Source organism: Calliopsis andreniformis, chromosome 2 (genome assembly GCF_051401765.1).
Source record: "Calliopsis andreniformis isolate RMS-2024a chromosome 2, iyCalAndr_principal, whole genome shotgun sequence".
Taxonomy (NCBI): Eukaryota; Metazoa; Arthropoda; class Insecta; order Hymenoptera; family Andrenidae; genus Calliopsis; species Calliopsis andreniformis.
This window is the reverse complement of record NC_135063.1, coordinates 14,427,148-14,451,177: the sequence shown is the minus strand read 5'-3', so window position 1 is coordinate 14,451,177 and position 24,030 is coordinate 14,427,148. Positions and strand designations below refer to the sequence as shown.

At 44.0% G+C, this 24,030-nt stretch overlaps 1 protein-coding gene across 3 annotated transcripts; it reads left to right on the top strand.

Annotated features, from left to right (window-relative positions):
- The first annotated feature begins 1,556 nt into the window (after window positions 1-1,556).
- Wwk (anoctamin 8 white walker) lies at window positions 1,557-23,414 on the top strand. 3 transcript variants are annotated; one of them, XM_076392700.1, is made up of 16 exons: window positions 1,557-1,783; window positions 10,719-10,804; window positions 15,134-15,294; window positions 15,507-15,783; window positions 15,879-16,067; window positions 16,313-16,498; window positions 16,605-16,757; window positions 17,576-17,711; window positions 18,252-18,307; window positions 18,848-18,922; window positions 19,370-19,636; window positions 20,642-20,839; window positions 20,921-21,212; window positions 21,585-21,896; window positions 21,994-22,264; window positions 22,343-23,414. In XM_076392700.1, exons 1-16 carry the CDS (start codon window positions 1,591-1,593, stop codon window positions 22,824-22,826), a joined length of 3,336 nt encoding a protein of 1,111 aa, XP_076248815.1. In that variant the 5' UTR covers window positions 1,557-1,590; the 3' UTR covers window positions 22,827-23,414. The 3 variants fall into 3 exon arrangements, with proteins under 3 accessions (XP_076248815.1, XP_076248814.1, XP_076248813.1); XM_076392699.1 differs by having other exon boundaries at window positions 19,370-19,681; window positions 21,606-21,896; XM_076392698.1 differs by having other exon boundaries at window positions 19,370-19,681.
- The last annotated feature ends 616 nt before the right edge of the window (window positions 23,415-24,030 follow it).

Here is a 24,030-nt window from a genome sequence, read left to right as displayed (position 1 = left end):
GAGAGGCTCGGAATAGACTAACGACGGCTGAATTTGGAGCGTGCCCTTGACACCGTCGAAAGAGTCAATTTCCCTCGTTTGGGGACGCCTTATGCGCCGTTTTCGACACCTCCCTCCACCACTCTGTTCTATATTTTAAAATTCATTTTCCTCAGGTGGCATCGCGAACCAAGCAGCTCTTAAAGTCGGTCTAGTACTCGACTTCCGGTTTTATGTTGGTTCCAGCTGAAAAGAAGCAATACTCGTCATTCAATTGACAGTATATCGCAGTCTTCGATTTTTTCTGAGCAAAGGTACAGAAGAATTCTAATCATTTTTACTTTCTCTGAATTTCAATCGTGTACGGAACACTGAATTTCATTAGCATCGATCTGATTTGTTCGATAGGAGACGCGTAAACGTTAAGTAGACCGTTAACCCAATTTTTGTATGGCGCGTACATTCGAGGCCCCCGATGGTATCACATGGTCTGGAAAATAGCGAGGCGAAGAGAGAAGTGGAGGAAGGTGGCGTGAACCGTATCGCAGACGAGCGAAAAATGGCGTTGCACACGATCGATCGCGACTCGCGTCTAAAGTTCGCCACAGATGGCAGGACTACGCGGAAATGTTTCTCTATTTCACAGAAAGAACGCAAACGAGTCACGGAGCATCGACATCGCCGGCGCAATGGCACAGGTACGACTTTCACGCGAGGGAAAATTCTATTCAAATTTCTTGTCGATCGAACGAGGAACGATAATGTTCGAGTCTGGTTCAAGTTGGCTATTATTATGCAAAAGGAGGGTTTAATCGCTCAGAACACGCGAAGTAGTTAATTGAAATAGGGTCATTGGTAGAGAAAGAATTATTTATCAGTATGCATCTTTAAATTGTCTATTGAATACACTGCTAATTGGCTTAGATAGTTCTTCTAGATTAGTGAAAAAGTAATTTAAGTGAAAAAGAAAAATGAAAGATGTGGAACTGGTTTTATTAGAATTCTTTAACAATTTTTACATGTAATATAATGGAACAGCATTCATTATATTACAAAACACTAATTGACAAATCTTCTAGCCAGAGACGATCGATCAATTAATATTCACAATCCTCATCGATCAATCCCAACTTCTAACTCCCAACTACCAACTAATTAAACTTATTACAACAAAATATTAATCTGCACAAAAAGTTCCTTAAATTCAGCCTTCTAAAATTTGTCAGAAAAGAAATCAATTCCTAATCTCAAATACAGTTCACCCCTTTTAACTCTTCACCGACCAGCGAATTCCTCAAGCAAATTGAAACAAATTCAAACGGTGTACCCTCCCTTGTCTCCCGAATAAAAAATCGAGGTCCCCTAAAAGACCTCTCTCGATTAAAATTCTGAGCGCGTGAACCGCCAAAAAATTGATTGGGTAGGAATGGCGGAGCATTGGTGGCGCCGTCAGGCGGTCAGCGCCACGGCACACCGCAGCGGCGTCGAGGGGCGGGAGAGAAGGAGGGAGCGAGAGAGTCGCGTACGAGGGGGTCGCCTAGAGGGAGCGAGTTCAGTTCAGGCGCAAAGGTCCTCGGTTAAGGACGCGACGGTCCTGCTAATCGGGACACTATGCCAGGCGGCGAGGGGTCCCCGATCAATCTCCTCGACCACCGTGCATCGACCACCCCCGGCGAGTGCGCGAACAGTGACGAGGATGAAAAAACGACGGACACCGTCTCGAACACGATGACAACCGTCCTCGCGGGCGACGGTCTCAGACGGAGGAAGGTCATACACGCGGCCAAAGAAACCCTCGACAAGGGTGAGTCCTACCGCCTATTACCCCTGAACATCGACTGATCCCAAAACCTAAACACCCTTCATCTCCTCGGTTCACATTCGCTTCTTTCCTCCATTCTAAATACCCACCGCGCCGCTTTTAGTCTGTACTGTTCCCAAACAACCCCCTTACAGCGTCTCGATGGCATCCTCAGTGATAAACATTGAGCCCAGTGACCGAGAGTGATCCCCCTCGAATAGAAGCTCACTCAGTACGTGTCTGTTTTGAATTGTCGAGGGTGGTGATGCTACTTAGTTTGTTCTGTGCCCTCGTGTCGCTATGGAGGTACGTTTCAGTCAGGAAATGGAAGAGAAAGCCACGATTCTCACCCCCTGGGTGCGCGCAGCCACAGATATGCGGGCGACACTGTGCGCGCGTTGTTCCTCCGTCGCTGTAAATACCTGAGCGCTCGCGTAAGGGGTTAAACCGTCGGTTCCCTCTGCCCCGTTACGAAACCTCGCGCAATAGGTTCACCTATAGGCGGGATTCCTCGGGGCTGAACCCCTTCGAGGGGGGCCGCTTATTTTCGGCGGGGATCGATTCACCTTGCCGAAAATCGTCGGTTACAACACACGCCCACCATCCCCCTTCTGCTTTCGAACGTCATCAGCCTCTGAGCACGGCTTATTCCGCTTTCCACTTGCGACCGCGTTTCGACTCGCGACAGGACACTATGAAAGGGGTGTAGTGGAGGTCGTGAGAGTGGCGAGGACGATGGGCCACTTTCGCGCTGAGAATTGAGATTTTTAGGGTTGGAGTGCCTCTCACCCGGGGGGGATATTAAAGTCGAGATTCTGCTAGAGAGGGGTTGAATAGAGGCTGCTGGAGATTGAGAATGCTGTTGCCTTGTCGAAGGTGAGAATAACAAGAAGCTGGGTATAGCTAATGATAGTGGTACACCAGGTGATTTTAGAAGGATTTTTCTCGATATTTATATCTTTATTTATAAAGTCGCGAAGGGAGCGTAGAGTCTATAGGGTCAGCTGCTGCTCAAAGGGTATCTAAACGAAGGTTAACAAATAGAAACACACTTGGCTTCTTCGTGCCCACGAGGCTATCACTTTGCGTCCCACTCGAGGGTGGCTTGAAGAGTCCGCTGTTGTAGGGGTGGCAGAAGTTCTCGAGAGCCGAGGAGTGCGATTGAAATGCTTAGGATATAAGAATTTGAAGAATACGTTGGAGTGGCTAATCGTAGATGGAGGGACGTGTGTATTTCTAAGCGAGTGGGGGTGAGTGTTCTTGAGAGCGGTCAGCGCGTGCCAGTAGAGTTTGGAGAGGGTTGAAAGGGGAGTCGAGCGAGTTCGGTGCAGTCTAGAGTTTAATAAGACCTTGCAAACATGTCATTTTTACCTCTGTTTATTTTACTATCGTTTTGCCATACACGCTCACTCGTCGAATAACAAATTCGTGCAAAGAAAAACAAAGGCACCGTGTCCACAATAATTCCTCCTCATAATTCGATCAATATCTCTTCCATTCGTTTGGAAATATTCTCTTTACTATTTCCTAATTGCTAAAGTAACAGTCAACAAACCACAAAAATGTACACAGTGGTCCTTCACTCTTAACAACCCTCAGTCGAGGGGTTGATGCTTGATTACATAATTACAAACCAGCAGAATGTTTTAATTTCGAGGCACCTTGCTCCAGTTCGCAAATTTACAGATCTCCCTGAGCGATATCTCGAAACCTCCTGTCGAGAGTTGGAGATTCCTGGCGTTTGGCCTCGTTTAAGGGGATGAGGTGGTGGATGAGATGGTGGATCAGGGGTTGGGAATAATCGTGCACAACTTCGACAACGCGTTGTCGCTTACGGTTATCGCATTTTCAGGCAAATCGCTCTGATAGCGGTACAGTCGAACAGAGGATTAAACAGCGGTCATTTGTGATCGCTTGTTTGACCTGCGAACTCGGGGGTTGCTACAAAGTATTACGTCTTCGTGTTACGATGCAATCGAACAGTTGACCTTTCGGAGCAATAACCGCTGTCCATAATGTAGTCCTCTGTATTATCCATATTTCGATTGCTCGGAGGCAAACAATGCTAGGTCGTTCAAAGTTATGGCTTCTTGACTCTGCTCTGGCTATTTATTCGTTCTTCTAAATAAGAAGCTCCTCTCTCATAAAAAGATTGTTTAACCTTCCATTTTCTAGCCTTTGTAGAACAGAATTATTACAATAAATTATTAATTTTATGAGAGGTCTCACACAGAACTGTGTTAAATCATTTTCAGAAACATCTTACTATCTTTATGTTCAGAACTATATCCCATTTAAAGCATTTCTACAGATTCACCACTCTCTTAAACCCTAGTAGCACTTGAACCTTTTTAATTCCATGCCAAACCAGTTGCCATATTCAAATAATATGTTATCAAATTGATTAGAAATCTTAGAAACAAGGCAAGTCAAATGATCAGGGTAAATTGCAGCCCACTACCCTTTCAAAGCAACGTTCGCACGCTAACAGGCTCTAGCGTGGCGGATCGCGTGTACACGAGCGTTACGTGACTAGAAAAATCCGTGCGGGTTGTAAGCAAGTATCACTCTCTGGAGCCCCATAGCCATAAATATCTGTTACGTTACATTTTCGACGCTGTTGATCCCGTGAACGCGATTTTAGGCAATTCTGATAATCCCTGAACCCATTGACCCGCTTCGAAGTACCACCCTTGTCTTACACAGCTGCCGAGGGCGTTATTTTAACTATCATCATTATTATTTGTCGTCGACCGTATCGCAAGTCAAGCATATTGAAATATTCAGTTTTATTGCTCGAGGATTCCACGAAGAAGCTGAGCTCAGTAAATTTCTTCTGGTCACTGCGTATCTCCGTGTTTTCCCTGGTGGTGAGGGGGTGGTGGGATAGGAACCCATGGGAGTGGAAAAATTGCGGAAACACGAGACTGGTCTAACAATGGAAATTAATTGTGACGTGTGGAATAGGTATAATAAATTAACGGGCTGTGATAAATTAGCGAGGGGGTGGAAAATGAAGATAGATTAAATAAGGATCTTAGTAGATCTCTGTTTAAAAAAAAAATGGGTTTGAAAGAAATACTGATTCTGAGAAGGAATGATATTTATTTAAAGCATTAATTTAAAGCAAGCAGAGTATTTCAAAAAAAATTGATCGAATCAGTCATTTTCTCTATTTCGGTAGCTTATTTCCGTCTCCTGAATATTTCATAAAATATCGTATTGGTTCGATTGCACGTAACCATCGCAATTGATGAATTAACTGAAAGAGGAGAGATTGAAGGGGTCGGATCACGAAATGTCGAATTCCGTTCAAGGGTGCATCGTCGTATTTATCAGTAAACTGTACAAATCTGTGGGGTTGATGTTGATACAGGGTTGGCTGCCCTTGCAACTCGTCTGTATATACTTCACTGTGACGTAAGAGGGTTCCCCATCCCCTTCATTGTCGTGAAAATAATGCGTGTTAGCCTTTCAGACACGGCGCCAACCATCAGTGCATGAAATAGGAGCCTGCCGAGGCGGTCGAGCGACTTTCCGTGTTCAGATCATCAAATATTAATGAACCAAACGTCTTGATGACTCTGCGTCGAAGGGAATTGATGTTTGATGTGTAGCTTCTTGTAGTACATGCGTCTCCCTCTTGACTTTCTTCTTCCTTTCATTCTGGATAGAGAAATTAAATTATTTAGTGTAGCAGGATATAGGTAGACACTTTTTATAGGAGAGATAAACCACAATAACTGATCGTGAGTCAGAAGTTAATAATTACAGTACAGAGTATACAGTGAGTAACTAGTGATTAGAATTTAGAAGTTCAGGACAGAATCAGTAACTTAAGTAGAATGGGACGCTTTACACAGACGCCGTGCTCCAACTAGTAGAATAGAACGCTTTACACAGACACCGAGATCTCAGCTAGTAGATTAGAGCGCTTACATAAGACAGTCAAGGTACACAGACAACCAAAGGAGAACACACATAGAACAGAAAACCACTCGCTTAAATAAACCTCCGAGAACAATAATCAATTAAATACACATGTTCAACAAATGTAAAACAAACATTCGCGAATAAACAATAATTCTATTTGCCATAAACCCTCCCCTAAATCGAAAAATAACACGAAACAGTATCCCTAAAAACACAAAAGAAACTAAAACAAAATAGCCACAGGAAACAGAAGACAAAATTAAACTCCCTCCACAAAAAGCTATCATACCCCAAAAGGAATCGAATCACAGCTGAGCGGTCAGAAACCATGAACACAGATCCCCAGAAAGATCCAATCGCACACAGTCTATCCGCAGAAACCTATCCAATCAAAGACATCGAACAAAAAGCCGACGACGAATCAACCGCACGATCAGAATAGCGATCCCTCAGAGAAATGTAAATGGCCAGGTCAGGAACGCGAAGCCATACGCAGAAAAACGTGCGCCAACGAGGCTGTCCACGTGGCCCTCGTCGATATCGAAACGTCGAGTCGAGAGGCAAAGAAACGACGAGTCGATACCGCGTCCGTGAAGTGTCACGCGTTCGGCATCGATCTCCCTTCGGATCGCACTTGAAACGTCTCCGCCGAAGGATCCTTCCATCGCGCGTGAAAACGTTTCCCTGGAAAATGGAGCGAAAAAAACGATCGCGGCAACTCGAAGCGCGAACGAGTCTAACGATGCGCTCAGAAACGCGTGCGCAACCGTCACGCGAGCGCTGGAGGCGACACGGGGCGAAACCTGGTCGATTTTAATAGACTCGGACTATAGTTTAGGAAAGTTCACCCTCGTACGAGCCTCTGTTGCACCCTAGATTACATTTCGCCGCGGTGCCAGCGAAGTTTAACTTTATTCCAAGTTTGCGCATAATTATAGCTCTGGGAGACAGAGTGACACCGCGTGGGAGGAAACGGGGTCCACTTGGTAGACTGGAGTTTAAATTGCAGCTGGGGCAGGGTGACGTGGAATTTCTCTCTCCTGACATTTCGGGCATTTTTTGCCTTTTGGAAATAAATTGTAGCGCGCTGGATACTGTATGAAGGGTGGAAATGGTACATATTCGGAGATAGTTGCTTTTTGCAGTGATTCATTGTACAGTTATTACGCTTTGTACAGTGATTCTTTGATGTATCAGGAATTTTGATTGCTTAATTAAAAAGTAGAAACTTTAGGTTACAGTCAGTGATACAAGATTGAGAATTTTGATTGCAGAGTTGCACGTGAGACTCGAGTGACGTTACATCTATTTGCATTTTTATGAAGCTCGACGTCCCTCGTTTAGGGTCGAAACTTCTTTCATTTTTGTTGGAATCGGGTCTGAACTTCGCTGCTTCGGGTTAATAATTCAAGGGGGTTCCGAGCCGCGACGAGTTTCAATGAATTTCTCAGGCGATACAAAGTATCTCGGTGTCATCAAGTCGGGTTAAACGGAGGTAATCGTATTAGAAGTTTAAATTCAATCTTTGGTGGCAGATGTCAGCGCGAGCTTCGCTCTCTGACTTCTTAGACAGTCGGGAAAATCTCAGATGCGATTAACATCTGAGACAAAATGAGAGGGACATTATACAGAAATTTACGCACTCATCTTCTCCCCTTTTCATCATAGAACACTGACTTCCTCTTATCTGTACGTTCCCTGGAACAATTTATACAAAGTTAAGCATTCCTTCTCCAATTAGATACCTCCCTTTTCCTTTCTCAATTTGTTTCGCGCGTTCCTATATTAGCCCACGCTCAGCAATCCCGCTAATGTGTTCCCTTTTCATCTTTGCGCTTAATGGAAATGGTAAACCTGAAAGCTCACGCTTTCTCCCTTCCAGAGGGACAAGGTACTCTGCTGCGAAAACAGGTGTCGTGAGTAACCTGTTAGTTCGTGTAGTAACCTTGAGCAGCTAATTGAATTCACTGGTAACTATAGAACAGCTACAGATAGACAGGTCTTACTATGTCTACGAAAAAGTTTGGAATTCAAAGCGCAAGGGTAGCTTTAATTATAAATTATCTCTAGTGCTTGTTTCGAACAATTCCTCGACCCTGTGAAAAATGATTTTCATTCAATTATAGATCAGTGGAGGATTCTTATGTAGGTCGTATTTACTGACTCTTGTCCACACGTGAAAACCTTTCGCGTGTTTAACTCTTCTCCAATATCATCCAAACATTGATCGTCGTTTACGACTCGAAATCGATATCCGTGGCATGGGTAGAAACGAATTTTCTTGTCTATTGGCCAGCGTGGAACAGCAGTTGCAGCCTGTGACACGATATCATCGGTTTAATGCGCGTTCTGGCCCGTATAACAGTAAAACGACACGTTCCAAAGCAATAAAAAATATCTCATTTCTTCAATTTTTCCTCCCAAATGATCTAGACACGAGAAACAGCTTCGAAAAGTTTTGAGAAAAATAAGAATAAAACCGTGTCTCGGAGATAGAAGCTCGACTTTTCGTTAAGTATTTCTTCCAATATCGCGCGACTTTACGCAACCATTGCTCTAGCTTTTAATACTTCTATAAGGGAACGCTTAGTTGAAACTAATGTTCAAACGTTAGCAGTTTCTGATGAGAAAGACGAAGCTCGCGATATACAAGCTTTATTCTTCTACTTTTTTTTTACGATGCTCCTGAAACTGTTGCACGTTTGTAGGATGCACGTACTGTAGAGGAAGCTTCGAGGAAGGAGGTAATATTTTTATTGTGGCACTTTATTATAGTTACTGGCGTCTCATGGTTCTTAAGAGTATTTTACTGCCAAGCGCTGAGAAATAATCCTTGGAGTTTCTGTACAAATCTTTTTAACGATCCTTGAAAATATATTAGCCTGTAGTTGTTGCAAATTTGCAATTTGAAATGTTTAGAAGTAAGTAGATATAGGTATAATGTTCAGAGATTGTCAGACTTTAAGGGTGAGATAATTCAAGCCATTTGTGCCAGACCGAGATCCATAAAAATCAGCTAAGAAGAATACTTAGATATTACACAAAATCTCAATGAATCACATTTCTCACAAAAGACTCTACTAGGCTAGGTACTTACATCCCTTTATTTAATCACTTACAATCCCTTACACTAACGACTCATTTCTCATATCCAGTATTCTCACTCCTAAACCCTCCTAAAAATCGACAAAATTATTTCATAAAACAGTATAAAAAGCGCCCTATAATTTCTCTACATTCCTCGCCCCAGAACGAAAGCCACGGAGGGTGCGCGTCAACAGGGTGTTAAATTACGTAACCGCGATGGTCGCGTAATTCTTTCGTTCGACTGGGTTATGAAATTGGCCATGTCGTCGACAGCGAGCAGGGAGTTCGGAAAGCAATTCCCAGACTCATAGCCGTTGACCAGAAAATTACCTCGGAGAGGAGCAGCGCGAAACGGTGCTGGTATTCCTTTATTGCGGCTCCGCGATATAGGAGCGCTCGTGGAGAAGCTCCTGCGTCCTTATTGATACGGCAGCATCCTTGGAAAAATTTCACGACCCCAGGGAGGGGGATGGGAGGCCAAACATAGGAAAAATAAAATCGTGCACGACGGCCCTGCCTCTGGCAATATTTCCTAGTCGCATCTAGAAGCAAAAGGGGGTTGCAGCAGCGTCTTACAAAGCGGAATCTGCAAAACGTTTCATCAACGTTGTCCTCTAATTTCTCAAGGCTCCTCTTGCAGTGGATTTTCGTCGCTCTTCATTGGCGACTTAATTTGTAATCAGAGACTAACGAGTCGTAGTTTATAATTGTCAGGTCTTCTGGGAGGGATCCAGAATTATGGAAGCCCTTTTTACGAGGGAATCTTACTCGCTGGAACGCTCGAGGGGAAGCAGAGTTGCATTTAACGAACGATAACTCGATAATTCACTATTTTTCTTCCTTTTCCGCGGGATGTAACGAGGGCGAGCGTTGTAAAGGAAAAGCGCAGCTGAGGAAGCTTTATTAACGACATTACGATACGTTCGTACGTTGAAATTCAATTTATCATGGAACAAAAGAAGTTCATTAAGGCTGCCCTATGCAGCTCTGTGTCCCTTCCCGCTTTCAACCGCGATTATTTCGAATACGTCCTTCGAAATAACGACGCCTCGGGCCGTGTCTTTTATACGATCCGCGGGAGAGCGGCGACTGGGAATTCGACTAAGAATTATCGTCGTTCGAGAGGCACTCGAGTCCTTCGTAACGATCCTGGATACCGCGAACCCGAGTCGGATTCGCTGCTATCGACGTAGGCTTCTCTTTGATACTCGATGATGCTCCTCGTTGGTGAGTTCAACTTTGCCATGCAGTCCCTCGCTGGAAAAGAACTCTTAGCTCTTTATTTGTTTTCAGTAACAGAGAGGATTCTCGCTTTATTGAAATCTCGTAGTCCTAGTTTCGAGGAAAGCAGCTCGAATGTACGGTAATTAGGATCGCTGAAAATCCAGGATAAGTAGTACAGGTAGAGCGATGAGCAGCCATGAGGAAAATTTAAGTAGTATAACCAGATAATTTGGGAGACTTGAAAAAAGTTTCGAAAATCTACTATGAATTCTACTTATTGATTTTCAAATTCTTGAGTGAATTTTCATTCCTATTCAAATACCAATCTTTCTGTCCCATTTTAGATAGAAGTTTTGGTATAGTGTCGCATGGGGCGTGATTAAACCGTGTCAAAGGGGGATCTAAATTCGATTGACGATAATTTAAAAACCTCTCCGTCACGTTGACAGCGCATCAGCGACTTTCCATTTCGTTATCACGATCCTCGCCCCTCTGTCAATTACGCCAACCTATTACCGCCTCGATTTAGCAGTTTATTAAAGGGAGGACCGTTGTTCCACGCTTCGTCGCGTCCAGGGCGAATTGGTTCGCGTAAAAATCACGCGCGTGTCGCTAACAACGTGTCTCGTTAGGAGATACGAAGACAGCTGGGATCGATATTTAATAACGACACAGGCGTTCACCCTTTTTACAGCATCCCGTCTCCTCAGACGGAAGATACCATGCACTGGCCACTTGATGACCCCCCGCCGCCTATGGATACAGAAGGTTCCAACTCAGGTACGTGTCAACAGCTCAATCAACGAGATATATGCGCTGTCACTGTCGATTTTATTATTCCAGTACCGACAGGGCTTTATTTTTGTAATGTGACGTGGTGACAGCAGTGACAATAGTGTAAGCCTTCGTATATGTAGGACAATGTCGAGGGTAGCTAGAGTAAATAGGGTTAAAGATGGATGGGGGATGTACTATGTGGACTAAAGTATCGAGAAACTTGAAAATATTTTCAGTATTAAATATTCAAATCAAATGTTCAAATATTCAAATCGTTCTACGTTTGAAAGACACCCCTATGCAACATATTACCATCCCCACAAACTTGCAACTACATTACCGAGAAAAGAACGCCCATATCCGCCATTTCAAACACAGAAACGTACTACTGCGTGTCTCACAGGTGTCCAGTACACACGAGACCCTCTGCACGGTGAATGCATAATGTTCTCGCTATTGAATGGATGACAGGGCGCGGAAGAAGGTCGTTTCTCGTCGACATTTATTCCTATTTATCTTTCAAACTTCTTAAGGCCAAAGGATATCTCGAAACGCAATTGCCTGGAGAAACTCGTTATCGCGGTTAAACGTGTTGGAAACGACAAGAACAGTTAGCGCAAGTACCGAGAAAAAACACGAGGAAGAAGAACCATCAGTCGAATGCACTCTGAAAGGTCGTAGCTAACTGCAACAACAGTAACTTTATTCGTACACGTGACTCTGTTCCATAGACCTGTAGGTCGATCTACAGCCATAACGCTTGGAAAATTCCCATTACCTTCGTATTCTAGAGCACAGAGCCGATGTAACCGTCAACCATTGTCTGGAATGAATTACGTTTGATGAACCGAGGGCAGAGATGTACACCTTCGAAAATATCCGTGGATATTCATCTAGGCTCCTTATATGCATCTGAATGGTTCATCTGTCGCGGGAACCAGTGGCTAGCCGAGATCAATACGCGGGGACCATTGTGCACGAGATGAACGGTGGGACGTGTGAACAGTTCGTCGTTATTTATTCTTCTGGCTGTCGTAGCGTGATAATACACCGGATTTCCCTTTGCCTGTCCACGATACAGGATCGAATTGATTGCGCGTGCAAATCCATTTGCGCGTGGAATTCTGTAGAGAATGGAAGCTTTGGAATTGGGTTTGAGTAAAAAGAATTTTACAGGAAACAAAAAGTCGTTTTGTAGATGGAGGTAGATGCACATTTTTGATAATGAAGGAGAGATGAAAATGAAGGGACACTCTTTTTAAATGATTTCCAGATTGAATTGGGAAGCTGGAGAAGGACTTTGAGGAGCTGACTCTTTTCTGAAGGAGGTGGAAAATTTCTTTACTTTCTTTAGGAGAAGGTCTTTTTCAGTGATTTTGGTAGGAGTTTTAGTAGTAATACATTGCAATAATTTTGGTAAATATTTTTCGTCGTATGTACCATCTTGCAACATACACAATTTCTTCTCCCATTGTAATATAATATTCTACATTCTCTCATCTACTGTGCGAATCTGCTACATCTGCGCAACCAAAATACAATGGGCGACGATATCTTAGCGATGCGCAATATCGAACAAACGTGTTGGGGTATCAAATTACAGGGGGTTGGAGTCACGGAAAATATAGAATAAAGAAAACGTAGAACAATGTAAGGGAGCAGCTACGTGGAAGCAGGAATTGCGCAGGTGTGAAAATAAGAAGATACGATGGTGCAAGGATGTCGAAATGAGGAAACCATGAAGTCCAAGGACTCTCGGACGCAGCGATACCCCGACATAAAAGAAATACGTGGCAAGGATCCATAAAAGACAGACAGAGCCAAAGAAGCATAAAAGACATAAAAACAGAGAAACCGTATCGTGCACCTGCCGAAACGTATTCAAGTTGAGTCTCTCGTGGCATTGGGGTACCAGGTCCATTGAAACCGATAAGACGCCTCTGCCAGCAGATCGATACGAGTGACATTTTTTCTCGACAAAAAAACGTAGACAGCTGCCTCGTCGGGGGAATGATACATCACTCAATTAATTTCATCTCGAGTTACCAGGCAGCCGCAAGATGGAAGTCGCTTGCAGGAACGCGATTACGAGGCCTTTATCGGTGCACTGCAGCCGTGGCCCTCGTCGCGGTTCCACTTTTTGAACGCAGCTAACCGATTCGTTTCTATTATTAAGCAACCCCGCTCGAGGTATCGATTTCACGTCGCTGCCATAAAGTATGCATCGCACGCCGTTGTGTAATGACTGGTTCTTCCGGTACGCGTACGAGCATAACACTCGACCGAGAACGAAACGGGGTTGCCATCGTCGTAATGCGTGATTGCCTCGCTGCAACTGGTATAGGGAGGTTTGATTGCACGTGATTGATACCCATATTTCAGCTACAACGCGACTTTCTTATGGTTTCAGCGTTGTTGCAGGGTTGAGTGGGTTCCTTGTCTGATTATACGTGGAGCTGTGCTACTTGTTTGCTTATGCGTAGAGTTATACTACTTGTCTGTCTATACACGAGCTTATGCTACTTGTCGATCTAGGTATTAGCTTGCACTACTTGTCTGTATATATGTGAACCTATACTACTTGTCTGCTTAGAGCTGGACATATACTACTTGACTGATTAAACATGGATTTATATTCCTTGTCTGCCTATATAGGGGACTATACTGAACGTCTACCTATGCTTAGGCTTATACTACTTTTCTATCTACACATGGACTTATAGTATTTGCTTCTGCTATAGCCTATGTCCGACTAATGTTGATCTATGCTACTTATACCACGTATAATCATACAAGGAAGACCATAAACCAGCTATACTCTCAATTTTTTTGTAAGTCTGACCTATGTCGCTTTGCCTTATAGCCACAGATGTATCTTTACCCTTTTTCCCTTGTTGACCACCTCGTCTTTTCACGGAAATTGCCGCAAGACCGCGAGCAAACGTTTATTTTCGTAGATCAGTTTCGCGAAGCAACGTTAAACAAACCTAAGGCTTCGATCCTCTTCGATTACCCTGCTTCTGACATTAAACTCAAAGCTAAACAGGTGCAACAGGTGCCACGACAAAGGGCACCGTTCAAACGCCATCGTTCGGCATTAATATACACGCCGCCATCCACTCCACCGTTTCGACGTTCGCTTTTTCGACGGACGCTTTAATCACATAAAAGCAGTCGATAATTTAATTATAAAGTGACCTTTTCAAACCTGCCATCCAGGTTTCAGCGATGCAACTCCTTTATTCGCAATTTTGCCCACGCTTTTACATTTAACTCCGCTGTGCGAGTTCATTCGCAACTGCAGTCGCGATTCTCTGGACTTCAGTCATTAAAAACTTTATATCTTTCAGTTGTACGTCGACAAAAATATGCATCGTTTTAGTCTTTGACGTTTTACGACCCCTCGACTTTCCACTCGAGAAGGAAAGTTAGAAATCTTTTACTGGTCACAGAAGTTCGAGTACTTGTCTTTCGCCGAAATTATGTTAATCGAGAAAGAAGAGGAAAATACGTGATGCTCGAATGTGCAAGCGAGTTGCACGCGGTTGCGTCACCGTCCCCTCAAGCACCAGGTGCATTCCTTTAATCCTACTTCGGAGACAGCCACCGAGGCGAATTTCGTCGAGGCTATTAGGTCAGACACGGCATCGGGATCTCTTTGCACGTGGATTGGCAATACCAAGCAATCTACTACTGCTTGGAAGAGGGCCAGGCCAAATGACGTTACCCACCTTGTGCCAGAATTCGCTGGTTCCCGTGTCCAGTCTGCGCCTCTCGAGGAGAATAACTTCACTTTATCGTGCAACAAACTGGAAGCTAACATCGCGACGCTAAATTTACGATTACACATGAGTGCCTTCTTCCGCGTAGCATCAGGCTATTATCAGGAGGAACGAGGGAGAAAGGAGAAGAAGAATGGGAAAATCCAAGTGGAACAGACTTCGACTCTTGCTTCTACTATCGATATTTATTTCCTTGGAAACCTCGTGGGATGAAATTGGGAGAATTAGAAAGCAATTCCTTTTTCTCAAGCTTTTATTTATGCAAATACTTTGCATGTAGGATCATCACTGAAAATTTTTAAAATTATTCTTTTCTATTTTTTAAAATACTTCTACATATTGTAACAAATGTAAAAAAAACATGGTTTATTTTTTAAGGGTTAAGAAAGTATCAACAGAAATGATTGAAAGTTAAAATTGTCCTGACCCATATATGGGTCATAGGACTCTAAACGCGTCAGGTCTGATAACTGTCAATCTTAATGATAGGATCTCGAGCAGAATCCATTAAAATCAGTCGCTTTAACCTGTAACATCAATATTTGTCCAGGAATGCGACGTCGTGATGATGTTCCCAAGCGGAGCGAGCGACGAGACCCTGATGTGGCTTCTAGGTCGTCTTCGGGCTGGAACCCCGGGCCTAGTGGTGCACGTGCGGCACCACGCCTCGTCAGATAGTTATGGATTTTACTTAACAGCCCCTTTTAGCGTGTAAGTACACTGTATCCAGCATCAAACAGTCGTTGTCTGCGAACTTTCTTCGGTAACTCCCTTTTAACAGCGAATCTTCGAGCAACCCCTCTGGTTCCATATCCTAAAAATTACCGAAGTAACTCGCGCTAGCGTATAGAGTAACGTCGTGGAAACTTTGAGGTAGAAGTTAAGAAGCTCCAGGCTCGTCAGAAAAGAATCGTTGTTAACAGATTGTTGAAAGCCGCGGAGGAAGTTCACCTGCCGAAGACGCTGCGCCAGGAGTTCGGCGGAGGCCTGAAGGAGTTCGTAGGCTCCGAGGCGAGTTGCTTCGAAGGAAGCGACGACGAAGCTCAATTCTTCACTACTCAGGAACGACAGTCCCTGGTCCTGCATCTGCTGCACACGCTCAGAGCGGGGCCACAGGATCTTCACAGTCTGCCTGGTCTCAAGATGGTCGAAGGACAAGCAATTATCCCAAAGTGCATTTCTTCTGGGATCATTTCCCAGGTCGGTGCACCATTGGGGTCTAGTGATTGTTGATTATTATAAGACAGCCTCGTTAGGGATAAGGAATATTAAAAGAAGGAGTTTTCATTGACTAGGTCTTCCCTCTTCACGAATTGCCTGCGTTAGAAAAGCTACAGCGAACGTGGGTGCGCGCGTTTCTCAGTCCCCAGCCCTTGGACGACATTTGTAAATACTTCGGAGTAAAGATTACCATGTATTTCGCGTGGCTCGGCCATTACACCACCGCTTTGATCGTTCCAGCTGCAGTGGGTGCCATATACTGGGTGAGAATCCCCTTAATGGAGAATTCCATTGAAACTAATACAGCTTACAGTTCTGTCTCGATACAAGTTCGCAAATTGGAATCACTTGAACACTGAGAATGTGAGAAACTCGTTTTTAAAATCCATTATAGCACGCACTAGTCACAATTAAACACAAGGAAACCTTCGAACCTGTATCGAGACAACTTGTTTTACGTATTCTATGTATTTCTCTGTATTCTAACAATATGTCGACTTGGTTTCAGGTCGGCATCATCGGCAGGAATCAAGCGGTCGAAGACGTAGCGTACGTTCTCTTCTCCGTCTTCAACGTAATCTGGGCCACCGTTTATCTGGAAACCTGGAAGAGGAGGGGCGCCGAATTGGCCTACAGGTGGGGCACCTTGGATCAAAGGGACGACCTACTTATCGAGCCTAGGCCCTTGTTCACGGTAAGCCTCGTGTCGCTCGCAGATACCATCTCTGTCGTCTCGTGCTGGTCTTCCTCTTTTGTATCGGGGAGTCCCAGACACTGTAGCTGTGAAGTCCTCTGTCTAGGGCACCTTGGAAGTCTCACCTGTGACGGGAAGGCTGGAGCCGACGTACCCCAGGTGGAAGAGGAACATGTTTCGGTACTTCGTCAGCGTGCCCATCATCGCAGCCTGCTTATTCTTCGTCTTCATCGTGATGATTCTGAGCTTCCAGATACAGGTATGCTTCTCTTTCATTTGTTCATCTTTTCTTGTGGATCCAAGTCCCTCCTTTATTAAGTAAAGAGATACGCTGAAGAAAGCGAGAAGGGGAAAACTCTTGCTAAACATTAGGTTTGGAAAGTTGCCAAGTGTTGTTACGTTGAGGGAGAGCAGGATAATCCAATCCTCACGACGAAACTGTTTTTCTATGGTCACGAGGGTGAACGACATCAGGGAGATCTAGAGCAAAAAAGCTTCGAGCTTTTTGGCGATGAAAGTTCTTCGAATAGAGGCCAGCTGGTCCACCATCGATTTATCATTAGCTGTATCAAACTTCGCTTGCCAATATGGCGCATGCAACTTTAATTAAGCGGAAAACTGCCTTTGCCACTTCTTTCGGTCACTTTTTCATGTATTATATGGGGCGTTCGGCGATAGGTGTTAGAATAAAATGATTCTACGTATGTCAGTAGAGTAAGTCTGACTTATAGAAGGTTATTCTACTGGCCGCCTGCAGTAGTCAGGTCAACCACAGGGCTGCCTGTAGAATAAGTCAGACTTGAATACTTATTCTACTGCTGGCGTACAGTAGTGACTCAGTTCTTCAAATTTCTCACCCTTGCCAAACCCTCTATATAATTTGTTCTCTCTTCAACTCTCTTAGACAAAATTTGATTACACTTTACATAGTAATAAATTCTTCTTAAGCACGTAGCAATATAATATATTTAATACGCACCGTATATGCTCACTGTGCACTGTGCTCTGCTGTGAATACTTTAAGCACCATTTTAAAAATGCTATTCAATAGTCTTGTAATATTGGGAATATTTTCAGGATTGGTGGGACGCGCGTCTCGAGTCAGGAGGTTATGGGTTTTGGCTGAGCTACGTGCCAAAGGTGTTGCTCGCCGTGGTGATAGCGTTAATGGACGAGGCTTACTTTAAGGTCGCCGTATGGCTGAACGACATGGGTACGTATAGAAATGGAGATGACGTTCCGTCCGACTTTCCCATAGTCTTACAGTCTCTCTCGACATTAACCCCTCCGATACATGCGAATTCGAGATACGGACGTACGACATTTACCAATATTCTCTTGGCATCAAACTTTTATGTATTCACCGAGACACTCTGCACGTCTAGTTTTCTCAAGAGCCTAGCTGACTATACTCTTTCGAATCTTCTTCACAGCTTAGCTTCTTCTAGAGAGTAATTCAGAATTATACCCCCTGATTAACATACGTAAAGTTAAATTTAAGGTACTCAACAGGTGAATGTTTTATGTTCTTAAGAGGTTTATTATAATTACATTTTAACAGCGAAAGATACTTTAGATCTAACTCATCTCTTCTTTCTTCTTCTTTTTCTTTTCTTTATCCTTCTTCTTTTCTTTCTCTCTCTCTCTCTCTCTCTCTCTCGCTCTCATTGTATTTAATTTTCTGTTCCTTACATATTGGAGAGCAGATATGTTACAGTAGATAGTATTTGTGATTTTTGTGTGTTGGACGCAGAAAACTATCGGCTAGACACCGAGTACGAGAATCATCTGATCTACAAGGTGGCACTGGTAATAAGAAGAAACTCTCCATATACAGCGACTAGATACTTGTTTTGTCATAGATGTGTTCACGTGTCCTCCTCTAATCAGAATCTTGAAACTTGATTAAGCCCTTCCTTTTCGACGAACGTTCACACGATGACTGATTTCGCTCTCTGCTTCTCAGTGATCGCGTCAACCGAAATTCCAAAGTTTTTCATTTTGTTTTCTCATTGCGTTGCAAAGCATGCATATTAATCGCTACGATATAGAGAACGATGAATTTAGAGGTGGACCCTATATACATATATATGTTAATTAAATTAGAAGCTCTTACGCTTTCTGGTTTCCATCACAATGTGAGAACGTCTGCTCTGGCTGTCTCTGTCGCTGCATGAAACATTCTGTCCTCTCGAGAATTACTTTCTGCTTACCTTTATCGATTCTCCGTCCGAGCTCTGAAACGTGTACGCGTGTTCCTCGTTGCATCCCCGTTGCATCCTGTGCGCGTAGTGTGTGTTTTAATTCACCACGACAGATAGAGTATACAGAAGAGACTATGTATTTCAGTTTCAGTTTGTAAACTCCTTCCTATCGCTATTTTACATCGCCTTCTACCTACAAGATCAAGAGAGGCTCAAAGAGGTAAGGATCCCTTTATTCCCAGTTTCTTCCTTTTCTTCTTTCTTTCTCTCTCTCTCTTCTACTTCATCTAAGAATGATTAGACGATATTTCTCGACGATATTAGACACTTTAAGATCAATGTTAGATAATGTTTGCAAATTTTATATCTTAAATCATTCTCGTCCACTTCTCTCTGTTTATCGTTAGCTAGTTTTATAATTAGAACTTTCAAGCAAAATGTTAGACCAAAAATTGCTAGCTAAATATGCATCACACACGATACTGCTGAATATATGAAATATCATCATACTATCTCTTCAATATCTAAGACACTTCTCTTGAAAATAATTAACACCCAGTTAATCGAGATTTGACTAATGAAATTAATAACCATTAAATTAAATTCGAATCTATTTTCTTCCGAAGATGCTCAAAAATCGTACCGACGATTTTCCCTATCGTTTCAGCAACTGGCCGCGTTGCTGATAGCTCGACAGGTGATCGGGAACCTGAAGGAGTCCGCGGTACCTTATCTAATTGAGCAGCTGAGGCTGGCGCGGCTGAGCTTCGAGCTGTTCGGCGCTCTGAGTCCCAGCGAGGCCAGACCACCGCCTGGAGAGGAAGAGGAGGAGAACCGGAAGGAGCCTGAGGACAAGAGCGAGCGGTCAGAGAGCGGGAAGGGCAAGCAACCGAGAAACGTCAGCCAAGCTGAGCTGGAAAGTTCCCTCTACAGAGTAGGGCATCCCACTAATTCTCTACTTAGTGACGTTACGTTCAAGGTTTGGTCTAGACTTAGCTAATTTTCTTTCATTTTCGATGCACTTTGCAATCGCGAGCAAAGAGCCTGCAGCGTTGACGATTTGGTAAACGAGAACTCGAGGAATCCTCTTGAGAAGGATGCGCAGACATTCGAGGCTGAGGAGTTGAGGAATGGAAGATGTTTATGGAATTCTTGGGTATCTGATCTTTATCTAAAGTACAGGGAGATCGTTAACGCTGATAGGTTCACACATCTTCATGTCATTGATTATCTTCCCTTCTTTGTGTCTCCTTGATGTCCCCCCACTAGCTTCAGCATAGTGTCTTTCGTTTCACTTGAGAGTCTCTCAACCCCTGCTGAAAACCAATCCCTCTGCTGTACGAGTGCGCGTCGAAGAGAATTGGACCGTCTGTACACAGACGAACTGGCTAGTCAATGTTGTCCTGTGCTGTCTGATCGGTTTTTTTTACAGAATTTTAATCATTTTTTCCCCGTTTTCCAACGATTCCGTCGACGACGCGCAGATATCGACCAAAAAGGTAATGTCACCGCTTATCCTATCATTATGTACTTTGACCTTTCAATTACTGACTTGTACTACTGAATTCTTGCACTCGAATTTATAGAGATACATCAGGAAAGGTTTCTCTGTCTTGAAATATGTCAATTTGTATTGTGAAACTGAGAATTGAAGGTGGGATTGTAACTGAAAGGATCGAATCTAATAATCACAGCTTCTCACGCTGACTCCGTCGAGCGCAAGCTTCTTATCTTTTGTTTGACGAGCGTAGAGTCCCTTCTTACACTACCTACGCTAGATACACCAAATACACGTGATAGAAAACATTCTGCTGACTGTCCCCTGATACTTATGGTTCTAATCTTATTCTACTTTAATAGTAACTGACTTCTAATAATGATCTAAAGCAGTGGCGTGAGCAGTACACAAAACTCAGGCGTGAACTTTTCCTATTCGCAGTACGACGGAGCGTTTTCAGAACATCTCGAAATGCTGTCGCAACTTGGCTACGTCTGCCTGTTCTCTTCGGCGTTCCCATTGGCCGCCATGGCAGCGCTGCTAGGGAATCTTCTTGAACTTCGAGGCGACGCTTTCAAGCTGTGCTTCGTCCTCCAGCGTCCATTTGGTAGGAGAGTCTCCAACATCGGGACTTGGCAAGTGAGTAACTAGCAAAGAATACGTAGTAGTCTATTAATTACAAAAATCATGGGTAATCTGGGACTCACTTTAATTTCTTAGAACGCTATGGAAGCGATGGGGCTGGTTGCCATACTAGTAAACTGTGCATTGATCGGACTTAGCGGACAAGTGCAGAGAATGTTCCCTGAAATGTCAGCTACCCAAACGATTCTCTTGATAGTCGCCTTAGAACACATCATGCTAGCGATTCGGTTTATCATAATCTGCGCGATTCCTGATATTCCCCACTGGGTCGCCACCGAAATGGCTAAAGTAGAATTCCTGAGGAGGGAAGCTGTCAGAAGGCTGTCGTCTACTCCATCACCGGAGCAACAACCTGCGACAGTGATAGGTAAATAACTTATGATCATTTGCATCTGGATTCCCTCAATTCTCTCTCTGTGCATCGAATTCTTTATACACTCTTGTGAATTCCTATGAATTCCAATGAAATCTCCTGCGAATTCCTGTGAATTCCTATGAATTCCTTAAATTTCTATGAATTCCTGTGTAATCCGCTGTAAATTTCTCTAGGAATTCCTTGAACTCTCTAAATTCTATGTATCCCCTGAATTCCTTAACCTTCTTGGATACCTAGAATTCCCTGAATTGTTTCTCTTTCCAAGAAATGTTATCAAGATCCCTCCCCTGGCCTAAGCTATTAGCGTCATGCCCCCATATCTCGTCCCCCCTCCTGCCATCTATTAATTTCGCTCGAACTCAGGGAGATTCGTGGTGAGTCCAGCAGACGGAGAGAGCGAAGAGCAACAACTGCTTTCCGATCGTACTGGCGACGCGACGTCCTCCAGTGTCCCAGACACACCAACCCTGGCGTCTACCACGCATACGCCGAGCAGTCCTCCGACACCGAGCGCTGCATCTGTACCAAGAATCGCCGAAACACCATCCGCGGACCAGACACCTGGCAGCGCAGGCAGCAGCGAGTTAGGCACACCTTTCCTGACTGAAAACACCATGGGCAGCATCCGCGACATTCACAACTCCCCTAGATGCTCCATTCCTGGAGGAGAACGAGGTTCGATTACGTTTTCTTCTTCTGTGCTTGCACGTGTCAGCCTTTTTAACGGTCAAAGTGTGTTCTACAGGGGACTAATGACTTGTGAACTTTTTAGGGAGGCGTTCGAGGGAGTGGCTGTCCACTGAAGCTGAAGCCTCAGGCGGCGCCGATCACTATAGCCATCATTTAACGATCGGCCCTCATGGAGGCGTGGACTGGGTCCGAAGATTAGGCCTCGAGCCTGGTGGCCGAAAATCCAGCGACTCGGAGATCAGCGGGGCTGGCACTGTCAGCGGAAGTGGAGACGAATTACCTCATCTTCACAGGTCCACTGACTGCATCGTCTCGAAAGATCTTGCGTCGTCTTCGGACAGTGATCTTCTCAGGTACATCTCCAAAACTGTACTATCCTACTCCCCCTTCTCCACAATTTCCATCACTGACACTATCAACCTACCTTTCAGGTCAGCCCCGCCGTGGACGATGGCCCATAGGAACCAAAAGTTCCGCTTCTCCCCAGAGAGGGAGAAGGAACGAGAGAAAACAGAGAAGCAACAGTATCAGCATCACCAGAGGGAGATGCAGGAGCACAAGCAACAGTCGTCCTATTACGCAGAGAAGGACAAGGACTCCAGTGGTCTTTCAGACTCCAGCAAAACGATCTCCAGTCAAGAAGAGGAGAAACCGACGAAGGAGGATCGAGAGGCGAAGAAGAACAGGGTGAAACAGAGCCTAATGAAGAGGGCCAGGTCTGTCGCGATCTTCTCGCTGAAGCTGAAAGAGCGCAGAGCGAGGGAGGCCGAAATGAAGGCGAAAGAGGCCGAGAGAGAAGCCAGGTGGCAGCAGCCGCAGTCCTGCGTCGGTGGCGAGCTCTCCTGCATCCCCATAGAAAAGCTTATATCCGTGGACGACATCGCAGCCATGGAACTACGCAGACTTAATCATTAGCCGCTTGACGTTTCACTTTCGTTTTACACGCTACCGTAGGAAACGTTCGTCTACGCTAATGATACTCGCTACGGAACAACTTCGTTGCGAGAAGTTGCTCTGCAACGCCCTATTTCGGATCTCGATCGGTAAAAGGAGTTACATGAATTGATTAAACGTCTTGGGTTTATTCGAACGCATAAGGGAGAGGAAAGTAATTCAAATTGGGGGTCGAAAAACGTGACTGAGTGTTCTCTTAGGTTTGAAATCTTCTTCTTCTAACATATTCAAGTGGGGAACTTGGGATATCAATTGGGTGGAATGTCTAATATCAGAGTTCGATGAAAATTTGCTCAATTCCAAGTCTATGATAGATACTATCACAATCTTATCGAGCCTACAGCCAGAAGTCGTGTTCCACGCAAAGTATTACTGCTAAATGTAAGTACTAATTTTACATAAGCCCTTCATCCGTCTGCTTTAACAAAGCATTTCAAAGATTCCTTCCAACGAAGTTTGAATGTCCTTTCATACAAATTCCGTCACAGTTCGCGCAACTTCTTTTTAAAAGACGAACCTTTAGGGTTTCGAGTGAGTATCATTTGCGTATGCGAAACTCGCGCACCGGAAAGCTCACGAGAACCATGAGAAAGCGAATGGATAGAAGGGAAGTTAGGGTTGAAGGATTTCCTTCGAGGATGTTAAGGACATCGATGAACTTGAACAAAGAAACGGCGCACAATGTAAAATGAGTCATTACAAATTTTAGACAACGTTCTATAGAATACAGTTGTAGAATATCATTCTTAATGATCACATTTTTTGGTAGATTAATCAGATTCCTTGGCATCGTAGATTTCAGGAAGATGCACCATCGGTGCAACATTGTTCGCGACTTCCTTGCAGCTCAGTGCATTCAAAAAGAGCTCTGAATTGTAAACAAGATCAATTGACAAGGATTTATTATCTGTAAGTTTACATTAATACATTTTCTTTCCTTCTTTTTGCAAAGACACATTGATTTATTAGTATCCACTTTCCATATCAAACTTTCCTTCTATTTAAATGTCAAAATCACTGTTTTCTTTTCAATCAAAAACGCGCGCCTTAGACACTGCAAGGAAGTCGCGTGGGGGCGCGAATTCGTGCATATGATCGAGAGCCGCTGAAGAACGAGAATCACCGTTACAACGTTTGTAAAGTACTTAAAACAGAGACAAGCAGG

Coding starts and splice junctions, on each gene's coding strand:
- Wwk (XM_076392698.1), top strand. CDS start 1,591: ATGCCAGGCGGCGAGGGGTCCCCGATCAATCTCCTCGACCACCGTGCA. Junction 15,784..15,878: donor CTTCTGGGATCATTTCCCAG/GTCGGTGCACCA, acceptor TTCATTGACTAG/GTCTTCCCTCTTCACGAATT. Junction 16,499..16,604: donor AGCCTAGGCCCTTGTTCACG/GTAAGCCTCGTG, acceptor TCCTCTGTCTAG/GGCACCTTGGAAGTCTCACC.